Source organism: Mastomys coucha, unplaced genomic scaffold (genome assembly GCF_008632895.1).
Source record: "Mastomys coucha isolate ucsf_1 unplaced genomic scaffold, UCSF_Mcou_1 pScaffold16, whole genome shotgun sequence".
Lineage (NCBI taxonomy): Eukaryota > Metazoa > Chordata > Mammalia > Rodentia > Muridae > Mastomys > Mastomys coucha.
Window position 1 is genome coordinate 99,599,940 of NW_022196898.1, and position 13,020 is coordinate 99,612,959.

Genomic DNA, 13,020 nt, shown 5'->3' on the forward strand with positions numbered 1-13,020 from the left:
TGCTTCATTTGAGAATAATAGGACAGTTTAGATTGAAATCATCTTGTTACGTGAGCTTTCTTTTTTGGTATAGCTTTATGATTACAGTCAGATACACTCATCTTTTGATATGTCTGGTTTTTATGTAATTCTTCCTAATTGTCAGTTCCTACAGTGGATGAAGCATCATTAACCATTAGCATAAGGTATTCACCAGCATTGAAGCTAAATAGTTTGTGCTGTATTCTAAACTATTTAAAGTGTCTGTGCATTGTTTAAACACAAGAGAATGAAAGAAATTAGGTTTTGTAGGGGTTTTTTGGGGGTTTTCTTGGTTTTTTTAGATTTTTGAGTCTAGGTTGAATTGTGTCAGTTTTGATTTAATTGGTAAACCATTAAATCTGGTATTTTAATAAATATTGCTGTTCTTGCTTGGCGGGGTGGGGGGGGAACTTTGTTTTTAATTGACAAAAAGTAAAAGACACTCAATTTTGCAGATCAACCAGATGCTAAGAAAGTACCTCCCCAAAATGAGTGTAAGTACTTTAAGCTGAGGTTTTGTTGCTTCTTTTAAAATAATTTATGTGTGTCTGTAAAGATGACATGGGAATTCCCCGAAAGTGGACTACACGTGGGTGGTGAGAGCTGAAACTTGGTTCTCTATGAGAGCATGTGTCCTCTATCATCGAAGCCTTTTCTCCAGACTGTTGTTTGTACTTTTGGGTGGCTTGTGGGGTTTGGGTTTGGGGAATTTGCTTTTGAGCCAAGGTCTCAACTATGTAACTCTGACTGGCCTTGACTTAACAGAGATCTACCTGTGTAAAAGTATTTTTTTATTTGCCTGATGTAATTGTCATCTCTGAGGTTTACTGCCTCAAACCTTCTAGTTCTTTCTGAACTATGGCTGGCTGGATCAACTCAGCTTTTCTGGCTCAAATTCTCTCTCCATGCTGCTTCAATCCAGCTTCTCTCTTGACCTCTGACTAAATTACTCTGCTTGGCCTCAAACTAATCTTCTCATTTTCTGGCTTGTTCTGTTTTTACCCGTGTCTAGCTGGTTCCCTCTCTGCAGCCTGTATCTCTACAACTGTCCCCCCACCCCTGTGCTGTTACCTCTTAAGTCCTCTTTTCTGAGAGTTGGACATAATCCTATACTTTTGACTCTTGCTCTGATCATTTTGTCTGCTACTCAATTAAACATCACTTTCAAACATGAGTGCTTCCTTCTACGAACCAACTTCATCTTCACTGTTTGGGGTTAAAGGTGTGTGCTAAGGGCTAAGCCACGCCACAACTATAAGCAAACCCCCTCCCCCCAGTAAATAACATAATCTTGGGGTTCACGGTGTGATCAAATAGCCTATAAAAGACCTGCTTTTGTTTTCTCCCATGCTGGGACTAAGGATGTGTGTGCCTTGCCATACTCAACGGGGTTTATATTAAAAATGTCTAGCTGAAATTTCCTTACAGATGTATACCTTTCTTTTTTAATAATGATTCTCTTTTAATTGGAGCTATGTATATGTAAACATTGATTGCTAAATTGTGAATATAAGTTAACTACTCTACTCCTTAATCTGCATCCCTTTCCTGACTTTCTTGCCACTATCACTGATGATTCAAATATGAATAGCCCTAATTTTTTTTCCATCACGGGAAAGAGTTTGGCATACATGTTATGTTTGTCTTAAATAAATAAACTTGAACTTAAGCTTGTTTTTGTTTAAAATTTTTATAGCTTTTGGATCACAGTTACCTCCAATGCATCAGCAGCAAAGGTATAGTCAAAACTTTTAAAACTACTTTGCAAGTCTTAGTGGAATTGTATGTATAACCAGCCAAGTTAGTTTATACTGGAAATGTCTGCAGACCATTTTGTATGTGTGGGTTACTTCTGTCCCATTGGGAACATGGTATAGGAAAATTGTTTTCGGGTCTGGAGAGATGGTTCAGCCGTTAAGGGCACTGACTGCTCTTCCGAAGGTCCTGAGTTCAAATCCCAGCAACCACATGGTGGCTCACAACCATCTGTAATGAGATCTGATGCCCTCTTCTGGTGTGTCTGAAGACAGCTACAGTGTTCTTATATATAATAAATAAATCTTTCAAAAAAAAAACACCGTTTTCTCTTTAAGTGATGAATTGGTAATTTGGGGAAATAGATTGAAATTGACACATTTTTAGAAAAGGTAAAATAAATGTTTTATATAATAAGTAACATTCACTCTGAACCCTTTGACAGATAATCAGTTCACTGTCTTGTTCACTCACTCATGCTGCCTCATTTAAGAATCTAAATTTGGGCTATTAGGAGACATTAAGATTGGATTTATTACATTACTTTTAATGTATATGTGTACATTATTTTTCTATGAGGAAAATATTAGTTTCTGTTCATTCTTAGCAGATCTGTAATGACAGAAGAATACAAAGTTCCAGATGGAATGGTTGGATTTAGTAAGTAACATTAATTTCAAGTTTTTAAGATGAACCATATTTTGAAAATTGAGCGTAAATAACTTTTCCTCTTTCTCTACCTTAACTAGTAATTGGCAGAGGAGGTGAACAGATCTCACGCATACAGCAAGAATCTGGATGCAAAATACAGATAGCACCTGGTAACATTCTAATTTTTTATGTGAATTACTTGTTATTTTGTCCAGTTCTTGCAGTTTTTGAGAGTGGCTAGGAGACTTGAGTATTTTAAGTTTCTAAAGATCTGATATTTTTAATCTATATTTTTTTTTACCTAAACTTTTCTTTTTATTTAATTGTAGATAGTGGTGGCCTTCCAGAAAGGTCTTGTATGCTAACTGGAACACCTGAATCTGTCCAGTAAGTTTGAAAATATTAACTCTACTTACAGTAAGAGTGTGAAGACTATAAACTTCATTTTCATAACATGTGTACCATTGTCTTTTGCTTGTTGCCTTGAAATTTTCGCTTTAAAAGTTTATATATTGTGCCTTTCTTAAATAGGGTTCATCATTTGAACCTAAGACAGGGAAAACTATTAAAACCAGGGACCGAGGAGATAATGCAGGCATTTAGGAAAGCTGTTAGAACCAGAGACTGAGGAGATAATGCTTGCCTTCCAAAGAAGAACTGAGTTTAATCCTAAATCTAAAAAAATTTGGCATGGTAATATTATGGCTCAGGAGTTGGAAACAAGCAGGTTTGGGGGACTTGGTAGCCAGCCAACTAAACACTATTTGATGGGTTCAGAGTCATTGAGAGACCTTGCCTCAAGGTACCTATCACACCAAAAATGGCACTGGTGGTTGTAATTTGAACTATACACCTACCATACTTGTCTACAGACTCAGAAGATTATTAAAACCTGAATTGCCTTGCACACAAATATGTTAATGACCTAGAACTCATAACCAATATAGTCATGAAAATTTTATATTCCTGTTTTTCTCTTTCACTCAACTCTAAGGCTCTGATAAAACTCTCCAGTCTTGACCACTAATTGTCTTCTCCCCACTCTCTCCGCCCCCCACATACACACACACACACAGGGTTTCATTGTACATCCATAGCTGGCTGTCTCGGAACTCACTCTGTAGGCCACCATGGCCTAAAACTTACGATCTACCTGCTTTTGCCTACCAAAGGCATAGACCACCATTGCCTGCCACCACTCACTGTCTTGACTTACTTGTATTGTTGTGGCAAAACACTATGACCAAGGAAGGTTACTTAGAAGAGAAAGTATTTTATTGGGCTCATAGGGTTTAGTTTCAAGCCACTAAAACAAACCACTTAATAAGCTTATCTACTGAAAACATAGAAACTGCGAGAGTATTATCATCCTACACTGAAATTTAACACCTTTCCTTGTATTCTTTTGTCCAGTATTGAGATACTGTTTTATGTTCATTTGCCTAAGACCATTCCTTTCTACTTCAAGAAATTCCTGACTAAACTGGTTTTTTACTTTATTCTTAATATTTTAGGAGTAATTTCTAAGAGCATATAGATAGGTTTGGGTATTTCATGCTATAAAAATATCTTTGAATCTCTTGTTCTATTTTTTAACGTGGTGCCTTAAAAGGTTTGAACTTTCTACACCTATATCATTGTCTTTTGCTTGTTGCCTTGAAATTTTCACTTCAAAGTTTATATCTATTTCTTGTATCCATCAAGCTTTGCTTCTAACAATTGAATTTACAGTTCTCTTTTCAAGGTACAGACTAGTACTACACTATTTAGCCAGTTGGTGTCAAATGACAAATGGAATATTTTTAAATTACTGTAATTACTTGGTTTATAGATACTTCAGTACTGCCCATTTTACATTCCTTTGGTTTGGGTTCTTCTGGCCTCTAACTGTGAGATGTGTCCAAATTCAACTCCATATGACCCATTTAGAATATACTTGATACATGACTAGGGTAAAACTGCTTGACTCTATTGTTTTAGGGTAAGGTTGGCTATGTTACATATTTTTATATCAAGACTAATTTATTAACAGATCAGCAAAAAGATTATTGGACCAGATTGTTGAAAAGGGAAGACCAGCCCCTGGCTTTCATCATGGTGATGGACCTGGAAATGCAGTTCAGGAAATCATGATTCCAGCCAGCAAAGCAGGGCTGGTTATTGGAAAGGGGGGAGAGACTATTAAACAACTTCAGGTATTATTATATTATATTATATAAAGAATATTAAGTCTTTTGAAGACACTTTTTATACTAACTTGTATTATTTTTATGATTTTAATAGGAACGGGCTGGTGTTAAAATGGTTATGATTCAAGATGGGCCTCAAAACACTGGTGCTGATAAACCTCTTAGGATTACGGGTGACCCATACAAAGTTCAGGTAAACCTCACTTTGTCTTTTATATATAAAGGCTGAGGGGTGGACAAAATAAAGTGTTTTGACAAATATTCTGAATTGGACAACTTTCTATTATAGCAAGCCAAGGAAATGGTATTAGAGTTAATTCGTGATCAAGGTGGTTTCAGAGAAGTGCGGAATGAGTATGGCTCAAGAATAGGAGGAAATGAAGGGATAGATGTAAGTAAGAATTCTGAATCAGAAATGGTTGTGTCCTAATCCATGAGTACAGTAGTGTTTTTCCTGCTTTGAATTAAATGGATTTATCTTAACATTATGTTTTCTTGATTTCTTCCTTGGGGTCTTTTTATCTTGTTACTTTTATGATCATTTAGTATATTTACTTCTATGATTATGGAGATGAGTTTTTGAGAAATGTCTTTTAAAATGCATTTTTACTTGCTTAAGGTCCCAATTCCAAGATTTGCTGTTGGCATTGTAATAGGAAGAAATGGAGAAATGATTAAAAAAATACAGAATGATGCTGGTGTTCGAATTCAGTTTAAGCCAGGTAAGCTTAAGGTATATTTAATGTTCTAAGAATGGATAGCTTTTAATCTTGACATTCATAATTAGTTTGTCATAATTTTTTGGGTTTTTTTTTGTTGTTGTTGTTTTAGATGATGGAACAACGCCTGATAGGATAGCACAGATAACAGGACCTCCAGACAGATGTCAGCATGCTGCAGAAATTATCACAGACCTTCTACGAAGTGTTCAGGTTTGATAGGAAATTAACATTTTCAGTTTGCTTTCATTGGAAAAGTTTTTATCATACGTGAATGAAAAAATGCCCCTCAATCTTATTAGAATCTGTTGTCAGTGTTAAAATGGCTAACATTAAATTGTTTTAAGGTAAACATTTTAGGATAAAATTGCATAAGTGTTTTGCCTTATTTACCCCAGTGCATTTGAATTTTTATTTCTAAGGGGTATATATGCCTTAGCATTGGTGCCTATGGGAACCAAAGGAAATTTTTCTGAAGTTGGTTCTCTTATTTTGTGGGTTCTAGAAATCAAACCCAAGTCATTCTGCATGTATAGGAAGTCCCTTCACCACTGAGCCATCTGTGTAGTCTTCACAGTATATTTTAAAAATGGAAGTTATTATTTAGTTGAATATTTTTGTCAAGTAACGTTTGAAGTCATCTCTTCGTTTCATCGCTTAGAAATATGAGAGTTGGGGTAGTAAGCCAAATAGTGTTATTCCAGAGTTTGTTTTGCTTTTTCCTTCCCTAGGCTGGCAATCCTGGTGGGCCTGGCCCTGGTGGTCGAGGACGAGGGAGAGGTCAAGGAAACTGGAATATGGGACCACCTGGTGGACTCCAGGAATTTAATTTCATTGTGCCAACTGGGAAGACTGGATTGATAATTGGAAAAGGCAATGTATTTTAGCTCTTTGTTTTGACATAATGATTTTTTTCCCCCTGGGTACTTGTAAACAAATGATACCATTTGTATTTATATTTTGATCCATTTTAATAGGAATGGGGTCTTAACGTGGCAACTAAAACAAGAACAATCTTTAATGGGATTGTGTCTACTGCTTCTAGGGAAAGGGCGCCAAAAGTCTGTCTGTTACAGAACTTGGTCCTAATTCAAATGGGTTTTGTTTTGTTTGTATTTAACTTTTTTGTTATTTACAAAAGCTGTTTATTGAAATATTTTTCTGTTCTAACAGGGTGTGTATAAACTTGGTTTTAGTGTGTTTTGTATGAGTTCTAGATGGAAGTAGACTTTAGTGTGTTTGTATAAGTTCTAGATGGAAGAACAGAATAAACAGAAAAAATCCTAATATTATTGTCCAATGGGATTAAACTATTTAATGGGCAAAGTAAATAGGTGTTTTTTAAAGAAATAGTATTTCTGCCAGACCTTGTGACATACACCTTGAACCCCAGTACTCAGCTCAGGAGGCAGAAGCAGGCATTTCTCTGAGTTTGAAACCAGCATGAGTTATAGGACAGCCAGGGCTATACAGAAACCCTTGCTTTCTATGAACTTATTATCTTGTGGTTTTAGGAGGTGAAACCATAAAAAGCATAAGCCAGCAGTCTGGTGCAAGAATAGAACTTCAAAGAAATCCTCCGCCTAATGCAGATCCTAACATGAAGTTATTTACAATCCGGGGCACTCCACAGCAAATAGATTATGCTCGACAACTCATAGAAGAGAAAATTGGGGTAAGTGTACTCTAGATTTCTTGTTTGTAACATAGTTCCTAGTAACTTTAAAAAGTACTAAATCAAATGTACCATGGGAAAGTAAATAATTTCTAAAATGAAATTGCAGTATTGTGGTATAGTGTATATATATATAGATTACTAGGAAAGATATCCAAAATACAAGCACCATGATTAGGCATGCAGTTACAAGTCTGGGAAGAACCACCTTATATTTGAATGTCTATAGAAAAAATATTAGCAGGTTGCAGTAATGCAATATTCTATCAAGATCCATACTGCCTATCCTTTATCAGTCAAAGTAGTTAAGATGTGTATCTCCCCTTCTACTGAAGTAAATTATATTTTCTGGCTTTTGGACTGACTGCTAGTCTTTAGAAGTTTGAAATGTAGGCTTAGTTTAATGGTTCTATCTCTGGAGCTCTCTGACCCTCTATCCTAGCCAATTAATGAGCTTCGTGTTCACATAGACGATAGAGGACCAGTCGGTGAAGGACACTGACTGATATCAGTGTTGATCATGACTTCCACAAGCACATATACCACATTACAAGTCACATGGAGACAACATATTGAATATACAGGCACCATATATAGAAATAAAGGGAAAGTAAATGCAGTGTTTATTTTCACAAAGACGTTATGGGGGGCAGTAGTGGCACATGCACTTGGGAGGCAGAGGCAGGTGGACAGCCAGGGCAACCCAAGAGAAACCCTATCTTGAAGAAAGCAAAAAGAAACAAACAAACAAAAAACAAGCTAAATCTGTATGATATAAAATTGAGCATGTACCAAAATTTTTGTCTTTTAAAAAAAAAAAAAAAGATGTTTCATGTGATTTTTGGGTTTCTCTGTGTAGCTCTGGCTGGCTTCTATGTCATCTATCTGCCTCCCAAGTACTTATATTAAAGGTGTGTTCCACCTCTGCCCAACATTGATTTGGTTTTATAATGAGGCATTAACATATTGTGGTTTTGCTAGGCTTTTTTTTTTTCCCCAATGGGGAATTACTAAAAACCTCCCAAGTGCTGGGATTAAAGGCGTGTGCCACCACTGCCCAGTGAGAGGGGCTTTTTAAATTAGTAAAAACCCTGTGGATGGGCAGCACACAGTTGGATTTGGTGAGTTATTTAAATAGGACACAAAGGGCAAGAGGGACTGGACAAAGGAGGGAGTTAGAGTGAGAGGTGAGTATTTAAAAATGCTAGGGAATTCTCAAGGAATAAAACTATTTTAGAATTACTGATAACGATCAGATATTCTTTAGGAGGATTCTCCTTTGATACTATTAGTGGACACAGAGGTTTAAGAAAAGACATGAGTTTGTTAGTGTGCACAATTATAATTATCTTCAAACTGTTTTTCTAAGTTAAATAAAGCCCAAAGTTGATATTAAACCAGAAAGCTGCAAATAAACCTTTTTTTGGTTTTTCTTTTTTGTTTGTTGTTTTTTGAGACAGTGTAGCATTATGTAGACTAGGCTAGACTTGACTTCACATAGGTCTGTCTACCTGCGTTTTCTTCTCAGTGCTGGAATGAATAGCATTTACTGCTAAGCCCAGCTGGCTTTTCTTTTTTTTTTAGCCTAGATCAGATGAACTGATGACTTGAGTAATGCCCAGAATCTTCATGGGGTCAGTTGATGACCAGCTACTAAAAGTAGCCTCTGAATTCACAGCTATAGCACTTGCATATTAACATGAGGAGCTGTAGGGATGATACAGTAGTTAAGAGCACTTCTTCTTGTAGAAGACCCAAATGAGTTCCCAAAAAGTTTACAACTCTGGCATCAGGGGATCTATTGCTCTCTTTCTCCTTGGGAACCCACATGCACCATATAAAATGTAAAACAAGTGTTCGGGGTCTTACTGACTGTAAGGGAAATTTTCATGGTATTTAGAAAGTTACAATAGATGACATTTATCTAAATGGGATTTCCAAGACATTACAGTTGAGATTGAGAATATCGTGTGTTAAGTGAAGTTGTCCCTTGATGTACAATTTGCAGAATAAACTATCAGTAATTGTCTGACATTGGGAAAGTAAAAAGAACTAGGCCATCTTGTTTAAAAGAGTGAGAAACATGAAAGGGACTAGAAGCTGAAAGGAGTTTACTAGTGCTGAGAATTTCAATGAATTTTACATGTCAGATTGGGACATTTTATTTTTTGCACCATAAAGTGAAGAAGGTAAATTTAAATTTGTTACTGAAGCATAGAAATGGAAAAGAGTAGTTAGACTTTGAATTGCTCAACCATTACACTGTTTGAGTGTTTTTTGTTATTTTTGTTTTTTCTTTTCCTTGTTTTTCTTTTTTTACAGGGCCCAGTAAATCCTTTAGGGCCACCAGTACCCCATGGGCCCCATGGGGTTCCAGGTCCTCATGGGCCTCCTGGACCTCCAGGGCCTGGAACTCCAATGGGACCATACAACCCTGCACCTTACAATCCAGGACCACCTGGCCCAGCTCCTCAGTAAGTACATTTGGTTGGTCCTGGGCTTTCCCTAAAGATCCTGGGTTTGGGAGCTGGAGAGATGATTGCTCAGCGATTAAAAGCACTAACTCTTACAGAGGGACTGAGTTCACTTCCCAACACCACGTGGTGGTTTGCAACCATTCATAACGGGTGCCAGGGTATCTTGACAGTGACACTAGGCATACATAGCTACATATACATATGTGCAGTACATGCAGGAGCAAAATCAACATATAAGATAAATAAAACTGGCGCTTTTTTTAAAATAGTATTTGTGTTTGTTCCCACCGCAGCGGTCCTCCAGCCCCATATGCTCCCCAGGGATGGGGAAACGCATACCCACACTGGCAGCAGCAGGCTCCTCCTGACCCAGGTAAAGATGTCTACTGTTAGTGTGCTAGCTTCATTGGATACTGCTTGTCACAGTCCGAAAATCTCTAGTATGTGTGTGATCTTTTGAGGCACTTCCCCAGCAGTGTAAGAGAATACTGCTCTCTAGTATGTTGTGACTTTATTCATAATAGTCCATATGTATAAAATAATGTGTCTAACACTACTACATTATCAAATAATAAGATAAGTATAAATTATTGCTGATAAGGCACCTTAAAATATTATAAAAAATTAGGTCCCTTAATTACCAAAACAGGAAAGTATATTTATTTTCTCTTATAATCTGGATTGTCTATAGCATGGTGTTCTCATTACATCCTCCCATGCTGGTTTTGTTTCTACTCCATCATGATCTTGAGTCAACTTGGAAATAGGACTTTTTTGTTGTTGTTGTTGTTTTTTGTTTTTTTTTTTTACTTTGCAGCCCCGTAGTTTGATTCATTGGAAAAGTTTCAAAGAACGTGTTCTGAGTTATAAGTTGGTTTCTACATAGTGTGTTTTTGAAAAACCAACGAAGTTGATTTAAGTATAATTGGTTTGTTGCATTTGTTAAATGTTTTAATATTTGAATGTATGTTGAATTCATAGGAACTTTGCTCAGGCACTGAATAACCACAATTTCTATTCATTTAAGAAACAACTTGAGCCTGGCGGTGGTGAACACCTTTAGTCCCAGCATACAGGAGACAGAAGCAGGCAGATCTCTGAGTTCGAGGACAGCCTGGTCTACAGAGCGTGTTTAAGGATAGCGAGGGGTACACAGGAAAAATCCTATCTCAAAAAAAAAGAAAGAAAGCAAAATAAAAAAGAAACAACTTGAATTGTGGTGGCATCTGAATATGAAAGATGAGTATATGTCCATTAGCAAAAGAGTGCATTCCCAGGGTAGACAGGAATAGACTTGTAAGGGTGTAGAAGAAGCCATCAGATATGACTTCCTTTGTAAGAGTTTTGAAAGTGATTCTCCTTCTAACAAGCATTTAGAAGTGGCATATTAAATAGAAGGTTGTATATGAGTAATTAGGTTTCATGGGATTGTGCAATGAGTGGTGCTTGTTAGCATTGTAAGGTCTGGTCAGTGAGTATGACTTCAGCATTGCCTTTGACAGATGTGGAGCCCATCTAGCTGGAGACTGGCTGCCCTAAGGTTTATCCACAGGTTACTGACTCAGGATCATATGCTGCTTAAATTGACTTAGAAGTATATAGTATTTGATTGTCTGCATTTTGAAGAAACTGCTACTATCAGGGTGAGATTTATATAGATGTCAAGAATCTAGTCCAGAATCAGGTAGATAAGTTATAATCCTTATAAGTAGTTAATTGTGCTTTTTTTGAGTTTTTACCTTTCAAAGCATTTTAAAAATCTTAAATGGATAATATGTGAATTCATCCTGTGTTAAAAAAAAAAAAAAGTAAGCTTTCAGTACCTGCTAGTTACAAGTAAAAAAAAAATTATTTATTTATTTATTTTTGAGTTAAGATGAGCTTAGTACAGAGGGTGCTGATTGTGGTGACTTGTGAATAGGGCAGCAGCTAACACTTGCGTGATAGGAGATGCTAAAGAGAAATGGAGTTAACAGAAAGGATAGGGCACAGTGTGGGGGGAAGCATCAGAACCCAGGTCTGGGTCCAGAAGCACATTAACAGGTAGCTGTTAACTAAAGTAACCAAATCTGTGAGCTCTGGGCTCAGGGAGAAACCCTACCTCAAAAAAATTAGGAAAGGGGACTGGAGAGATGGCTCACTGGATAAGAAGAGCACTGACCGCTCTTCCAGAGGTCCTGAGTTTAGTTTCCAGCAACCACAGGGTGGTTCACAACCATCTGCAATGGGATCTGATGCCCTCTTCTGGTGTGTATGGGAATAGTAACAGTGTACTTGGGTACATACAATAAATAATTCTTCAAAAAAAAAAAATTAGGAAAGTACCAGAGAGATAGATAGCTCAGTAATTATAAAGGTGCTTACTACTACTTCTGAGGAAGAAAGTGGAGCTCCAGTCACTCAGATCAGCAGCTCAAAACTACTTACAACTCTTCCAAGAGAACTAACACCTTCTGCTCTCTTTAGTAATCCACATTTGTGTAGAGATACACACAAGTACACATACACACATAACTAGAAATGGAACTTTAAATTATATATAAAACAAAGTGAAAATGAGTAAAGAGAACATCCAGAATCAATCTCTGGCCTCCGTACACTTGTACACACATGATTAAGCATGCTCCTACACAGTGGGTAGGTAAGCTAGGAGGTCCGTATCATAAAAGATGTTTACTACAGAGGATACACACATGCCGCCTGAGCACTGGAAAAGTAAAGGAAGAAACGGTACCGTGTTGGAAATCGGCCTGTGCTATATGGGGCGTTGTCTCAAATGTGCAGGAGATATCAAATGAGAAACTAGGCTTGAACTATCCTGAAGGTTAGAGAAAAATGATAAAGCAGTAATTCAAGATTGTGGCTGTTGTGAAATATAAAGTGCATGAATCTAATCTTTGTTTCTTTCTTGTACAAAGTAGTCTATAACTGTCTTCCATAGCACTTTGCAGCTAAACTTGTTGGGGGAAAAAAAGCAAAGACACAGGATTGGGCTGAGACAAACCATGGATTGGAAGCCAAAAGATCATCCATTTATATCCCAGTTCCACTGATCACTAGTAAATTACTTAATACCTGAGGCTGAAGTTTCTAAACTGAAAGCCAAGTGATGATGATGATGATGATAATAATAATAATAATAATAATAATAATAGTAGTAGTAATAATAGAAAAATTTGAAAGTTTCTATTTTGCTGTTGATAACTTTGAGCCTATTTGTCAGGGATCACCAAAAAGGTAAGGATTGATTTCTGGAGTTTACATACTAACCTTGAAACATTTCTTTTTAAATTCTAGCTAAGGCAGGAACAGATCCAAACTCGGCAGCCTGGGCTGCTTATTATGCTCACTATTACCAACAGCAGGCACAACCCCCACCTGCAGCTCCTGCTGGTGCACCAGCTACAACCCAAACTAACGGACAAGGTAACTACGGTAATAAAAGATTTTTTTTTCTATTTTAAAGCTAAAGCTTGTGTTTGGATTTATGTATGAAGTCATTTAACGTAATTTTTTTTTCAGTCTCGAGAATT

The 13,020-nt window shown here is 36.9% G+C and overlaps 1 protein-coding gene across 18 annotated transcripts in view; it reads left to right on the forward strand.

Annotated features, from left to right (window-relative positions):
- Fubp1 (far upstream element binding protein 1) overlaps positions 1-13,020 on the forward strand; it is a 29,333-nt gene that overhangs the window by 4,639 nt on the left and 11,674 nt on the right. For 8 of the 18 annotated variants that reach the window (XR_004119899.1, XM_031375850.1, XM_031375848.1 and 5 more), the window contains 15 exons: positions 477-515; positions 1,718-1,757; positions 2,384-2,436; positions 2,526-2,597; positions 2,757-2,814; positions 4,460-4,622; positions 4,711-4,809; positions 4,906-5,007; positions 5,236-5,338; positions 5,448-5,548; positions 6,067-6,208; positions 6,850-7,010; positions 9,333-9,484; positions 9,781-9,860; positions 12,785-12,922. Coding sequence is in view for 17 of the 18 variants with exons in the window: in XM_031375850.1 (XP_031231710.1) it covers positions 477-515; positions 1,718-1,757; positions 2,384-2,436; positions 2,526-2,597; positions 2,757-2,814; positions 4,460-4,622; positions 4,711-4,809; positions 4,906-5,007; positions 5,236-5,338; positions 5,448-5,548; positions 6,067-6,208; positions 6,850-7,010; positions 9,333-9,484; positions 9,781-9,860; positions 12,785-12,922 (1,503 nt within the window). In the remaining variant the exon portion in view is untranslated. The remainder of the gene's footprint in view (positions 1-476; positions 516-1,717; positions 1,758-2,383; positions 2,437-2,525; positions 2,598-2,756; positions 2,815-4,459; positions 4,623-4,710; positions 4,810-4,905; positions 5,008-5,235; positions 5,339-5,447; positions 5,549-6,066; positions 6,209-6,849; positions 7,011-9,332; positions 9,485-9,780; positions 9,861-12,784; positions 12,923-13,020) is intronic. The other 10 variants (XM_031375858.1, XM_031375865.1, XM_031375851.1 and 7 more) reach the window with 3 other exon arrangements.